Source organism: Stegostoma tigrinum, chromosome 4 (genome assembly GCF_030684315.1).
Source record: "Stegostoma tigrinum isolate sSteTig4 chromosome 4, sSteTig4.hap1, whole genome shotgun sequence".
Taxonomy (NCBI): domain Eukaryota; kingdom Metazoa; phylum Chordata; class Chondrichthyes; order Orectolobiformes; family Stegostomatidae; genus Stegostoma; species Stegostoma tigrinum.
Genome location: NC_081357.1, coordinates 41,062,013 through 41,077,295, shown reverse-complemented (window position 1 = coordinate 41,077,295; position 15,283 = coordinate 41,062,013). Strand labels below are relative to the sequence as shown.

The window sequence follows — 15,283 nt, the reverse complement described above, 5'->3', positions numbered from 1 at the left end:
TTGTAGCTAGAAAAACAAAAAATGCACGTTGCTTTTCTTTAGAACAAAAAGTGGTTTAAGGAGGGAAACCTCCCACTTCTACTTGGTCTCCCACTGGTCAAAAACAGCCACCTAACTACTCCAATCTCATTTCCTAGCATTTGGCCCACTGTCCATCACCTGCACCTGCTCCTAATTTATAAGTTGATTAATTTTTAAGGCAACAAAGAATAGGCAATATATCCTGCCTCAGCATTATCATCCACATCCTTGAAAATAACTTTTTATTTTTAAAAACTTCTTTTCAAAATGTTCAGGCTGCGATGCTAAACTCCAGTTGTTGTGGCTATAACAATTAGAAACAATGGAAAGGATTTATAGCAAGATCAGAGATTATTTGTAAGATTTAAATCACTGCACGGCAAATACTGAATCTGTCTGCTTTGGAGAAGAGAAAAGATCAGCATGTATGCAATGTGATCCATGTTTTAAAGTAATGGCAGTCAGGTTTAGGAAGGTGGTGGATCAAATACTGAATAATAATGGATCTAATCATTTAATTATTCGCCATGAACAGAATTTTCTTGAAAGAAAACCTTGTTGAACCTGAGTTGACAACTTGAATAAATTGCCCACCTCAATTAACGGACACTAGTGTTGTGGGATATATTCATTAATAATTGGATTAAATCTTAATGAACTGAATAAGAAATGAAGGGCTCAGAAAAATACAAAATTAATCATTCTCAAGAACAATAACGCTAGCTCAATTTAGTTTTATTGCTTCAGATCTTCTTTTCCCACTAGTTTTGAAATCATTGGCAAGAGATTGCTGTCTTGTCATATTCTAGTCTTCTGTTTTCATGATGTTTGCTTGGCTTTTGTAGGAACTTAGCCTGGGCAATGTTGAACGTTGCCAAGGATTTACAGCTCATCTGCTGAAACTTTTGATCAAACAAAGACAGTGCCTAACTGGGCTAACTGAGCAGTGGGTCAGCTTAAGGTATGTTGTGTGACTCTGCATTTAAAATGTTTTAATGGCTTCATTTTTGTTCAGTAACACTATAATTTTCCAATTGTTTGTGTGTGTGTGTTTTTTTTAAGTAGCCTTACATAATAACTTCAATGTTTAGCAACTTATTTACTTAAAAATTGCATTGTCATTACTTTGCCCATTATTTGTCTGTCCTTTTTCGAATTCGAGCTGTGATTTAAATCCCTTTCTCTTGTTTATTAGATATCTGATTAAAAGTCTACACAAGATTCAGAAAAGTCTGGCAGATTTCAAGGACCATGCTGTGGCACTTCCACCACAGGCTGATGTCAGACTTTGGATGGACCAACTGCGCACCCTGTCTATGAAGTTTGTGATAGCCTTGGAGCAGCTTTTGTGGTTTTTGCAGTGTTGTCCAAGAGAGAAACCATTTGAAACATATGATGAACTGCAGGACAAACCCACTGATCAAATGGACCCAGGAAATGCACAAATGGCAGCAGCATCATCATTACCTGAGGATTTTGTCCGGCCCCATTTGAGGTTCCCCACACCCTTGGTTGAAGATTACTTGCCCAGTGCTTGTAAAATGCAGCAAGGAGATCCCACCTGGCAACAGGTGACTCAGCAAGTGGAAAACATGTTGAAGGAAGTTAAAGCGGTAAAGGCACAAGTGGATGAGATGAGTCAGCATACCAGCAAAACTTTGCTATATTCATGGTAAATCTTTCCGTAATTTAAAAACAATCATGTTGGTAACACAGTAAGTAAGTAAGGTATTCTATATAAAATCAGTTGTGTCTCAGCAGATGGTACACTTGCCTAATGACAATGTAACTTGGCTGTGAGTTGGAATGCTCTGCATTCAAATTGCATTCTGGAAACCCAAACACAAAATATTAAGTCTGACACTCCAGTGCAGTACTGAAGGAATGCTGTGGTGTCAGAGGTTTATTTTGGATGACCTACTGAACCAAGGCCCTGACCTGCACCTCAGAAGAGAAACAGGATGCGGGAGTATTCAATGAATGGCAAGACACTAAGTAACTTAGAGGAATAGAGGGATCTTGGAGTAATTATTCACAGGTCCCTGAAGTCAGCAGAGCACATGAATAAGACTTTTAAGAAGGCATTTGGGACATTGCTTTCATCTGTTCTGGCATAGAGTATAAGAGCAAGGAGGTACTGTTGAAGTTGTACACAGAGTTGGTCAGGCCACAGCTGGAGTACTGTGTACAGTTCTGGTTACCTCACTACTTGAAGGCTGTGATCACACCAGAGGGGATACAGAGGAAGTCTGGGATGGAGAAATAGAGTTGTAAGGAGAGACTACATAGGCTTGGATTGTTCTCTTTAGAGCAGAGAAGACTGGATGTGAGGGGGATCATGATTGAGGTGTATAAGTTTGAGGGGAATGGACAAGGTGAAATAGAGAGCAGCTGTTCCCCTTGGTTGAGGGGTCAGTCACAAGAGGGCATAGCTTTAGGCTAAAGGGCCAGAGATTCAGAGTGGATTTGAGCAAAAAACGTCGTTCACTCAGCAGGTCATGGGAATCTGGTATCCACTGTTTGGGAAGGTGCTGGAGGCCAGAAACTTTATTCACCCACATTTCTTATTTTAAAAGGTTGTACTTCAAACATCATATCATTCAGTGGTGTGGGGCATGTGCAGGAAATTGAGATTAGTGCACTTTTAGTGGTAGTTATGTAGGTGCAGACTCAGTGGGCCAAAGGGCATTTTCTGTACTATGTTAATCAGTAAATCTGCCCACGTGGGTGGCTAGATGTTCAAGATCCCTTGCTTGTATTTTAAAGAATATCGGGGGAGTTATCCCCAGTTTTCTGACCAATATTTATGCTTCAACAAACATTCCTGCTGCAGTTAAAATATCAGGATTTTGAGCAAGAGATGGTGGATGGATGGAGGTGCAGATGCAAGTGAGTGTGTTCCCAATTCCCTACATCTCTTATAGGCCATAGTGAATCGCTGCACTGCATCTCTTGTAAATGGCACTGGAAGGAGTGAAAGATGAAGGGGGTAGATGGGGTGCTGATCGAACTGGTTGGTGTTAAACTAATGGAGATGCACTCACCTACACAAGTGGAAAGTATTCCATCGCTCTCCTGACTCTTATCTTGCAGATGGCGGACAAGATTTTGAGAGGTTATGACATGTTAGTCATGACTGAATTCCTGGCATCTAACCAGCTCTGGTAGCCACACTGTTTACATTTAAACTTTTGCCAAAGCTCTGTAGCTCAGGTTGTGGATGTGGGTGTTGACTTGCTCACTGAGCTGGCTTGTTTTTGTTCAGACATTTTGTCACCATGTTAGGTGACACCATGAGTGGAGTCTCCGATGAAGCGATGTTATTCTACTCCACTTGGAATTTATACTGTCCAATCTGTTATGATGAGTAGTGTCAATCCCGGTTTTGATCTGCTTGGGTTTGTATATGGGGTCTAATTCTATGTTTGTTGCATTATGGGTGGAGAACCATGCCTCCAGGAATTCCCGTGCATGTCTAGGTTTGGTTTGGGTTACTATGGCTACCAAGACTTACAAAACTAAGACCACTAGGAATTACGGTGGCACACAATCCCATAGCCACTCCAGGACAACACTCTCAAGGATTAAAGACCACATTCCCACAACATGCAGAACCAATGTGGTTTACAAAATACCATGCAATGACTGCCACAACCATGATATTGGACAGATAAGAAAGAAACCAGCCATCGGAATACATGAACATCAGATAGCAGCAAAACTGCACCACGAACTCTCCTTACTAGTGGTACGTTCAGACAATGAAGGCTATCAATTTAACTGGAACAAGGCAACCCATAGTGCAATCAACAAACATACAGAATTGGACCTTATAAACTAACCCATACAGATCAAAACCAGGAATGACACTACTCCCCATAATGGACCATTTGGTATAAGTTCCAAGCAGAATAGAACAACATCGTTTCCGGAGGCTCCATTGATGATGTCACCTAGCATGGTGACCAAACGTCTGAATGAGAGCAAGCCAGCTTGGTAAGCAAGTCAACAGCCTCACGGTGTCAACATGGCTGGTCCTGTTCAGTTTCTGGTTAATAGTGACCCCCAGAATTATGATGTTTTAGAAATTGACGGTAATGTTGCCTTTGAGCATCAATGAAAGATGCTTACAATTTCTCTTGCTGGAGATAGACATTCCCTGGCATTTTTATGGAATGTCTGTTACTTGCCACTTCTCAAGTTTAGTACAAGTATAAGAAAATGGATGCCACATTTCTGTTTCAGTTGCTTATTTTTCTGACTATAAACATAAATGTGATGTTATTTTGCCAGGACATGTTTTGAGACCTGTTCACTGGGGATTAGTTGTTTGAATAGAGCCATGGTTCAGCTGCAAGATATACAGACCATGTTTGCTGCTGCTGCTGCTTCTGGGAATGCATCTTACTGCCCAGCACTGTTCAAGAGCCTCGAGTATATTAAGGACGAAGTCAGTTGTGCTACAGCTGAATTTGCATCATGGGAGAAAAATCTACTGAATTTGACATTTGATGGTGAGAATGAAATGTGAAACACCTTTTTTTGTTCTATTTTACAAGAAGAAAATTGACCAAGCAATGCATTTTAAATTATCTGTTGCTGTTTTTGTGTTCTGTAATCACTAGATTCCAGTGTGAGTTTGCTAGTAGACTTCAATCTGCAAGTGGAGCCAGCAATTAATACTGTACTTTGCGCTGTACAGGCTGTGGTAAAGCGGCAGCAAGAGGAGAATGAAAAAGAACAAGGCAAGATTTCTGATTAAGTGTTAATGTTCTTCGTTAGTTCACAACTGGATCCTTCTCATTTAAATAGAATTGGAGTTGGAGAAGGGTAATTTAGGGGAGGGAAGGACAGGAAAGAATGCTGTTAATTTGGACAGGAATTAATGGAGCTCCGATTTGAAAACCTAGAATTCTCTTCCTAACCATGGGTGTACCTACACCTTACAGACTACAGCTGTTTAAGAACGTGGCTTACCAACTTCAAGAGCAAGTAGAGATGGGGAAAAAGTGGCAGTCTTGCCAGTGATACTTGCATCCCAAACTGAATTTAAAAACAAATTATCACTATCTCCACTACAGTGTCAAATAACCTTTTGAGTTTCCTGTCAACAAGAGGCTGCTCTGGCACCCCTCTACATAAGACCAAATTCAAACAAGAAAGTTAGGAATTGGCATTTGTGGTTCTCAAAGGTGGTTACCAGAGGTCATGTATGTAAAGAATTATAACTAACAGCTGAGTACATGTAACTCTTAAATTGAGTCAGGTTCAGTTTAATTATGTACCTTTAATAATGTTATGATACCAAATAACCAGTGTGTTTTTTGGCAGTTTGGTTTCATTATGTCAAAGATTTGAGTAATTTTGTGACTTATTCACTGAAGGCGGGTGGAGTGATTTGTTGCAAGTAGCAGAAAATAGTGACTGCATATTAAAATTAATGTCTTAATTATGTAGGAAATAAAGGCAATTTGGATGAGGAGGAGCCGAACAAAATTCAGACTGGGTACCTGAGTAAATGTTTGGGACAGCGATTATCAAGCGACATCACATCTTTAAATTTGGTGAAAGTTATTAGCATTGTTTCTGACCTCCTTGAAAAACTGAAGGATTATCGTCAGGAATGTACACTCCAACAGTACCAGGTTTGTTATGGGTTTTATGCTGAGATTATAATATGTTTGTGCCTTTTACATCAGCAGGTTTACTGTATTAAGTCAGATTTGTGCTGAGCAAGTCAAAGTCTATTGCTGTGAAAACAAAACAGCTAACAGAATTAACTATCGATAGAGTATATAAATATACATAATTAGTTATAACAAAATAATAGTTTACTAATTTCTTCGAGGCAGATAACAGACCCTAAGTTTGCATTATGCATATGCCTGGCCAAAATAATAATTTGATTAACCCTCCTTGATGTATACAAGAACACTCAGTATTTCACTTTGCAAGAAGTATTGGAAACCTCCCGTTTATTGTAGTTGTGTTTTCGAAGAACAGTTCTCTTCTGGCACATTGTTAAAATATGCTGCAGTTTGGCATGTCAATGCTGTACCTTCTGGCTTTCTGAGAGAGGATAAATATAGGATCAGGACTCTGTACCTTATTAAAATAGTACTACGTTAATATAATTTTACTTGAATATAGTTTAGATTTGTTATTCTCAGTAGAATTTTGAAAAGCCCAAGTGGAAAGAAAAACTGAAGGATTACATCCCCAGATTTTGATTGGCAAATACTTGGCAAAGCCCTTTTCCCAAGTAGCCTGGTGGTGTTAATCACTGAAGCACACTTTCTGACAGTCTCAGTGATTTAGTTTAGGCATCTTGACATAATAAGCTTCCCCTGTGACCTGCATGATGAGGAGCTAGGAGCTCAGAATAGTGTCCTTGTTATTGTTTCCATTTTATCAATTTTAATTTGTAAAGAGATTGTGTGGTTTCTGCTGAATTTGCTTTTCAGATTTCAGTATCTATAATTTTGCTAATTTAGCAAAGAGTGGTTTCTGTTCATGCTGGAAAGGAAACAATGTATAGATTTTCCAGTCCAATTGTCTGTCTGTTCTTTCTCTTCGTTAGTTATTCAACCAAAATTGCCACTGGATTGTGCAGCTCCTTCCCATGCTGACGACCTACTCCGAGTTGGTTCTATACTACCTAACTGTTTCAATGGCAACTCATAGGAGCAGTGGAAAATTACTGTCTGTTTTATCTCAATTATTCACAGACCTTGCAGTGCAGGTAAGGTTAAGGATAAACCTTTCTTGTACTCTTACTTAATGTGTTTAGGTTTTTTTAATTCTTCATTTTAAAATGTTCTATTATAAAATGTCAAGGATGACCTTTTTCTGTATTGTCTTTCCAGCTCTTTTTTTTTCTCCTCTAACTCCCTTCCAAATCTCATTCTCTTGCGCACACACACTCTCCACTGAAAAATACCTTTACATAAGACAATGAAGTCAGCCCATTGAGTCTTCTCCATTGTTCAATGAGATCATGGCTGATCTGATAATCCTCACCTCCACTTACTGGCCCCATAACCTTCGATTCCCTTACTGATTAAAACCCGTCTATCACAGTCTTGAACATACTTTATGACCCTGCCTCTTCAGCCCATTAAGGTAAAGAGCTCCACAAATTTGCTCCCCTCCTCTGCCTTAGATGGACAGCTCCTTACTCTGAGACTATGCCCTCAGATCCTAGGCTCCCCACAAGGGAAAACAACCATCTTCATCTGTTCTCTATCTCAAGTCAGTTCAGAACCTTGTATGTTTCAAATGTAGTTGCTATTTAATCTTCTAAACTCCAGTAAGTACAGGCCTGACCTACTCAAACTTTCGTCATAAGTCCCTCTATATCCAGTATCAGCCTAGTGAAACTTCATAGGAGTACCTCTGCTGCCGGCTTGTCCTTCCTTAATAAGGGACCCAAAACTAGTGCTTTGTATAGTTTTAGCAAGAATTACTTCTTTTTATATTGTAGTGTGACAGCTAGTCAACCACTGGGAAACAATAAATGTGCATTGAAGGTAGAGGTTCGATTATTCCTTTTCCACGTTTAGTTGCTGGTTTATATTAAAAAAAATCTAGTTTATCTTTAGGTTTTTGATTTCACCTCATTTTGGTATGAGAAATTTGCTGATCACAGTGTCTAGATATTTTTGTATTATGGAGGTGAGACTTTTGTTTATAACAAAATTGGGATTTTATTCTCGAAATGTCATTACATTTTGCAATTGTTTTATAGTGTGGTTAGAGAAAGGGACCAAGACTAAACTTTACTCTTAAGGAATATTTTAAAAATCTCGGGTGAGGATATGATGAAGTGTGGTATTACTTGGCAGGGATTCTGCCTCCCCGAAGAGTTAATGGAGGATGCGATGGGCGAAGGTTCAACCCAATTCCATGATAATGAGAGTGGAGGAATTGGAGAAGGTGAAGGTGTGAAGGATGTCAGTGACAGGATTGAAAATGAAGACCAGGTATGTGTTTTTTTTTTCAACATCTTAACATAAAACATTAAGGTTTCATAGAAATAGGCCCTCTATGTAAGTGAGGTTACAATTGTAGAAAAATGATCAGTGCTTGAGAAGAAATTTATTTGGACACATTTGTTGCTGGTTATGCTAATTGTAAACTGAAGCGCTGTAGGGCTTGGGAATGGTAGTTCAGAATCTGATTTAAGAATTAAATAACCATTTCTGTGACTGGGTAGTACTGGAAGTCCTCCTTTCTAACCTTTTGCACTAGTTGCTTCTGCTACTTCCAGAGGACCCTGCTTTTTAAATCAATGTCTTATAAAAGGGAAAAATTACCACTGCCTTTTACTTAAAATCCATGTTGAGCTTTTGCACATGTGCAGTTACATGTGCTACACAACAATTGATAGCATGCGACAAACGCAACATGAAACGTCTACACTGTGTGCTCGTTCTCATGGCGAGAGATCCCCATGATGCAGTTGAAATAAGCAATGTATAATTCAGTGAGATAAGAAAATTCTAGGTTCACTTTCTGATCCCTGAAATACTCTTCATTTATATTGACTACATCAACTATTTATTCACAGCACTATCAAACCTCATGCAAGAAAGATGACAATCTCAAACTAGCAAGTTCTCAGGATGCCAAAATCCAACTCCCAGCCAGCTTCGTTCCGAATATTTTTTAAAAAGTTCGAATTTCGAGTGAAATGGCTCTGTGGCATATGAGGCCACTTTTACTGCTGTTGCAATTGCAACATTATATCACACATCAAATGGAATTAGTGCAGAGATCGCTATTTAAAATTAGTAACGTGCACTTTCATGAACGTTTCTATTACAGAAATAAGTAAAGAGCAAAGGACATGAAAACCAACCAGTTGTACTGCTGGAAAGTCCTGGGCAGAGGGTGGGTGTTGAGTTTGGCTGCACTTCTGTCAGTTCAAGAAAACTGGACAATATTCACCTTCCCTGGACCACTGCTAAAGAGTGGATGCCTTTTGGGGGACTCTCTAAGCAGTTCAACATGCTTAATAACTTCATGGAAATTAATTGTAGAGATCAGGGTTATTTTAAATTCAATTATTTTTGGGACACAGTTGGGTATGAGTTAAGTGCTTTATGGGGAGAAAAGGTTGGAGGAAAATGTTCAAGAATTGGAGATCTGTGATAGCAAAGTTGTGGCACTGTGTGTCCTATTGTCTTCCTTTTTGATGCCTTCTGTTCACTTTCCTCAGCAACGTGCATGTGTTTGTCCTTTCTTTAGGTGGAAGATACCTTCTGCAAAGACCAAAAAAAGCAAGAAGACACAGACAATATGGCTGATATTAAAGAGGAAGAGAATGCCATAGAAATGACTGAGGACTTCCAAGGAAAACTTCACGATGGAGATACCAAAGAACCAGGTAAGTTGCTGAGTGACACACAGTACGCACTGTTTAATCAGTTTTAAAAAACACACTGCCGATGCTAGAAATCCAACATGAGAACAAAATGTGGAAATTCTGAGCAGGTCTGGTAGCAACTGTCAAGAATTAACTTCAGCACAGTGATTTTCCGTTAACATTTCAGTTTTAAATGTAATAGAAACGTTCATGAAAGTGCGCATTACTAATTTTAAATAGCACTAATTCCATTTGATGTGTGATATAATGTTGCAATTGCAGCAGCAGTAAAAGTGGCCTCATATGCCACAGAGCCATTTCACTTGCTGCTATTAAGCTAACATGGAACAAGGCAATAAAGAAACTCAAACTTTTTTTAAATGTTCGGAACCAAGCTGGCTGGAGTTTGATTTTGGCATCCTGAGAACTTGCTAGTTTGAGATTGTCATCTTTCTTGCATGAGGTTTGACAGTGCTGTGAATAAATTAATTCGAGCAATGAAACTGATAAACTGACTTCTGTAAACCTGTTGGATTTTATAATTTATGCCATCTTAACTATTCCAATTGTACGTTGACTCTATCTGTTCACTGCAGATAATGTATTAATTGTAAACACAAGCAAGTTCATGATGGAATTATGGTGTTGTGGGTGGCTGCTGTTGATGGCCAACTGAGGTGAAATCTGAACTCGGATGTGGCTCTAATCTCAAGATTTGTGACAGTGTTTGTTGTGCAAAACAAAGTTTGAATATCATCCATAATCTTTCAGAAAATTTGATTTAGACCAAAAAATATTGCTAAATGTTCCACATGGGGGACAGGTTCCTGTTTGATGGTAGAAGGAAGTTAAATTCATCACAATACAAGCTGCTTTTCTTTTGAATGGTCTAACTAATAGTAAAGAATTAGTTTATGGAACACACAGCGTGGAAATGTGGTGGAGGCAGATCCAACTGAGGCATTCAAGAAAGATTGGATGAGTAATCCTGTTTAAATAATGTGCAGGATTATGGGGAAAAGATAGGAGACCGGCGTGAGTTAAAATGTTCAGAGAACCACTACAGACACAATGGGCCAAATGGTCTCCATTTTATTAAATCACAATGATTCAGGAGACAGACTAATGTAGCCACCACCATGTTCTATCTTGTTCTCAAATGACAACCAACCAGTTAGAGGGATTTAGGGGTACTTGTACGTGAAACACAGAAAGCCAGCACTCAGGTGCAGCAGATAATCAGTAAGGCTAATGGAATGTTGACACATATTTCAAGGGGATTGGAGTATCAGAGTGGAGAAGTCTTACTGCAACTATACAAGATGTTGATGAGACCACATCTAGAGTACTGTGAGCAATTTTGGTCCCCTTATTAAAGGAAGGAAATTCCATTGGAGGCAGTTCAGTGAAAGGTTCACTAGGATGATCCCCGGTATGGAGGGATTGTCTAATGAGGAAGTTTAAGTAGGTTGCGATTTTACTCCCTGGAGTTTAGAAAAATGATAGGTGATCTCTTTGAAACATATAGGATTCTTAAGGGACTTGATTGGGTAACTGCTGATGGGATGTTCCCCCTCATGGAAGAGTCTAGAACCAGAGGGCATAGTCTCAGAATTAAGGGCAATTTAAGACTCTGACGAGGAAATATTTCTTTGGAAAGTTGAGAGTCTCCGAAACAGAGAGCTGCGGGGGCAGAGTCCTTATGTGTATTTAAGGCTAAGGTAGGTTCTTGATCAGAACGGGAATCCAGGGTCAGTGAAGCTGAGGAATTTTGGATCAACCATTGTCCTATTGAATGGCAGAGCAGGCTCGAAGGGCAGAACAACCCACTCCTGTTCCTATTTCTTATGGTCTTATGTTTATTGTCTTGTATTTAATTGGCTGAATTGTCTCTACAGGAAAGGATGACAATGATGAGGAATCGGATAGCGATGAGGAAGAACTGGATAAACAGATGGGTGATCTCGAAAATGCAGAGGCTGATAAACTAGATGAAAGATTATGGGGGGATGATGATGATGAAGATAGTGTTCATGATGAGGCTGAAGATACTGGCCCTGGAATGGATGGGGTAGGACGCTGAACGTTTTAAATCTATGAAATTCACTTTTAATTAAGTAACTTCAGTTCTAAATACATCTGTTCATTGTGAAAGCTGTTGAGATTGCAACAGTGAATAGTTTAGTCATCTTTGTTTCCATTCTTACTGAAGACAAATGCTCAATGAATACTTAACATATAGACTTTTCTCTTTGTTTCATTTTCCTTTTATCGTAACAGGATTTGGGGTGAAAAAGATAATTGGTGATAATTATCTTGCTTCTTCTTAACTCCTTGATTCACCTTTGTTTTATTCCTTTTTCTGAACCGAAGAAACGACAGGGAATGTCTTGCTGTTCCTGAAAATGTTGACTTATGAAGTGACTACAAGTTATAAGTACAAACTCTGACCCTATCTGTATACTATATTAGTGAATAATCAATTCTAGTAGGAAAGATTTTAGCAGAAAACAGAATTGGCTACACTTCCAAATGTTTCCTTTGCATGTGGAATGATGACACTGGTCTCTTTGTCTTGTGATGTCATCAATTAACAGTCACTTCTTTACCATTTTACACACGTATCATGAATTGGATAATTTAAAAGATGCATAGCTTCAAACACTGGCTGTTCATATTCCCCTACTGCCCACCTCTGCTTTTTTTGGAGGAGCTCTTCACTTGGGTTAGTTATCAATTCCATCTGTAAGCATATGCTTCAACTGGTTTTCTATCCACAGGAGAAGTCTGAACTCGTTGCTAAAGATGACAACATGGATGTAGCAAACAAAAGCGAGAATGACAAAAAGAGACAGGAGGAGCAAGAGAAGGAGGAGGAGAGAGGGGAAGAAGGCAGAGAGAAAATTCATGAGCAGTTGGATGAGGTATTAATGTCTATTTTGCCAAAACGTCTCCACTATGGATATGAGCACAAGGACCAAAATGTTTGGTTTATGACCAGTGACTGGCAAAGCCCCAAGTTCACTTCCTAAGTCCTTCAGATTGTGGGAAATTCTGAGTTATTGGGCAAGGAACAGACAAAGCCTGAATACAAACACCTTATTTACGTTTAAAGTTTGCATTGTTGTGTGAAGTGAAACTACAGGCATTCCCAGGTTATGAATGGGTTCAGCTCCCAAGTACGTTTAAGTCGATTTGGTATGCAAACCAGAATACAATGTAAAATAGCTGTTTGTAAGTACAAGTGAACATGCCAGATCCATTATGTTAATATAGGATCACATTTGTAAGTAGGAACATTGGTATGTTGAACATCCTTAAATCAGGGCCGACCTATAGTCCAAATGCAGGGTGAAATTCTTTTTCCAAAGACAAAAAGTAAATCATTAGACATCACAGAAATAAAATTTTTACTTTCTACAAGTATTAATCATTTAGATAACAATATGGATCTCGTTAGTAGTGCAATATGTTCGCATGAAACATTCTTCATAAAATGGAAGATACAAGTCACTATAATGTAACATTATCTCACTTGGATATTGTCACATTGACGTAGTGCATGGAGAATAAACCTGTGCCTGCACCAGTGATTTTATTAGTTACATGACAAATTTGACATGCTAGTCTGACAGGAGTTTACTAATCTATTCTTTATATTAGCGTGAATATGATGAAAATGAAGTAGATCCTTACCAAGGCAATCAAGATAAACAGCCAGAGACAGAGGCCTTGGACTTGCCTGAAGACCTCAATTTGGAAAGCGAAGATGGAGAAAAAAGTGATGAGGATCAGGAAGAAGGAGGTAAATTGGCTGTAATCTGTGCAAAGAATTTCTAGATTAATAGATTTTACAATAATAGATTGTGACACCCTTTTATCTTGCCTTCAGGTAGCTTAGTGAATAAATTCAGTCCCAGGTCATGCAAAGCAGCATGCCTTTCTCTTTTCTCAAGACATTGACTCCTTGCTGGGGTGCAATGAATAATTCTACTCTTGCCAATCAATGTCAGTGTTTAGCTGCATGCTATTTTTCAACGGAGATCACCTGAACAGTGATCAAGAACTTGTGTTTTCCAGTTAAAAGGCACTTAGCTCCATATGAACTCTTGATAGTGAACCTACATCATAAAAACTCCTATATCTTCTCACTCATTCCTCATCGATTGAAAAGATCTCGGAACTCTACTTGCTGCTCCACTTGATGCTAACTGTAGCCTTCGTATTGAAGAAAACCAGTTTTAAGGCTTAAACTTCTTGGAAGAATCATAAATTTTGTATCTGGTCTGTTTTTCTATTGTTTAATCCATGGTTTTTCTCTCCTGCTTATGCCAATTTTAAATGCTACTTTTGTAATATTTATCAATTTGCAAAATTGCAGGTTCTGTGTGTCTCATTTTCACTATCCCTTTTTATACATCTTTAAAGGAGATAATCCCTTCGATATAGAGGAAAAGCTAAAAGATTTCCAAGAGAAAAACCCAGATGCTGATGAGACAATGGAAGAGACTGCTGAGACAGAAGAGGAGCATGCTGAGCAAGAACAAGAAGATGATCCACAAATGGATAAGGAAAATGAGGGGAAAGCCAATGAACAGAGCGAGGGCAAGGAAGAAGATATTGGGGAAGATCAGGATAATGGGGAAGATGGTGACACTGAGGACATAAACCAACAGAAACCAAAAGAAGATGACCAGCGAGAACCTGCCAAGAAAGACCAAGAAGCTCTCTGCAATGAGGGGCAACAGCCAACAGTATGTCATTTCACTCTTCTTTGCTTATTTAGCAGTGCAGGGAGAAATGGAAAGCTGTGATTCACGTATCACACACTCCTGTGCCAGAAGGTTCTAGGTCTTGAGCCTCAGTTCAGGATGCAAAAGTCAATGTTAATACTCCAGGGCAGGATTCATGTAACATTCTCCACCGTATCAGTGACCTGATTCTCAAACAACCATTGTCAACAGGATCTTTGGTCTATTAATTGTGGCATTAATCAACCCTAGCTGTTACATGTTTGGCATGCACAAAGCTCCATGCTCCTGTTTCATTAAGTAATGCCTGATTTGGAGATGTATTAAATGCTGTGCCTGGCCTTGTGCTGGAGCTGGTTTTGTGTGAGTAATACACTGCACTGTGAAATTACAGATTGCTGTGGTATTGGTCTGTTCTTGGTCTGTCACGCAATGCAGCTGACCATAGTTGAAAATATATGAATTAATCTTCTAGTAATTAATGATTTTTCTTTGAGACCTCATCATTATTTTGTAAAATTACTTGTTCTCATCACATTGGAAGTTAGGTTCCATGTTATCACCGTGATTTTGATTTCAGGTGGATGAGGACACACAAGAAGACCAGGATGTTCCTCAGACTGAGCAACGAATAGAGCATGAGGCTGAAGGGAAGACCGGTGAGGAGAACCTTCAGAGTGATACAGCCGTGGAATTAGCTGGATCTGCATCAGAGAAGGACAAAGCTAAGGAGGTACAATTAGATTACTTAGTCAAGGAATGAGTGAAATGCTATGTGCATCTTTGTCAATGCAAGTAAAAAACATGCATTCTCAAACTTCCAAAGGTCTTTGTGTCCTCTTTAATTTTTTAAATAGAATCTTTCCCATCTACATTTTTATGATGGGCATTATGATGGGCAGCTGGACTGCCATAACTGAGAAACCTACTTCACTTCATTATCAATCCTCATCCTCTGTTTTGTCTGTGCCTAAAGAAGGTTAATTCATGTATATGGGCCATGGCCCAACAGGTGACTAGCTTGCCAGGAAGAAAACTCAGATGGTGCATTGGCAATTAGTAATTCTTTTGAGGAGGTAACAAGCAGGATAGATAAAGAGTAACCAGTCTACATGATATGTCTGGATTTCAGAGAGGTGTTTAA

At 39.0% G+C, this 15,283-nt stretch overlaps 1 protein-coding gene across 1 annotated transcript in view; it reads left to right on the top strand.

Annotated features, from left to right (window-relative positions):
* Positions 1 to 15,283, top strand: part of mdn1 (midasin AAA ATPase 1) — a 174,473-nt gene that overhangs the window by 136,160 nt on the left and 23,030 nt on the right. Inside the window, exons 78-90 of the mRNA XM_048530338.2 lie at positions 867 to 982; positions 1,217 to 1,693; positions 4,315 to 4,535; positions 4,647 to 4,766; positions 5,479 to 5,666; positions 6,602 to 6,763; positions 7,866 to 8,003; positions 9,271 to 9,409; positions 11,287 to 11,459; positions 12,169 to 12,312; positions 13,052 to 13,193; positions 13,817 to 14,142; positions 14,720 to 14,872. Coding sequence (XP_048386295.2) covers positions 867 to 982; positions 1,217 to 1,693; positions 4,315 to 4,535; positions 4,647 to 4,766; positions 5,479 to 5,666; positions 6,602 to 6,763; positions 7,866 to 8,003; positions 9,271 to 9,409; positions 11,287 to 11,459; positions 12,169 to 12,312; positions 13,052 to 13,193; positions 13,817 to 14,142; positions 14,720 to 14,872 — 2,499 coding nt within the window. The remainder of the gene's footprint in view (positions 1 to 866; positions 983 to 1,216; positions 1,694 to 4,314; positions 4,536 to 4,646; positions 4,767 to 5,478; positions 5,667 to 6,601; positions 6,764 to 7,865; positions 8,004 to 9,270; positions 9,410 to 11,286; positions 11,460 to 12,168; positions 12,313 to 13,051; positions 13,194 to 13,816; positions 14,143 to 14,719; positions 14,873 to 15,283) is intronic.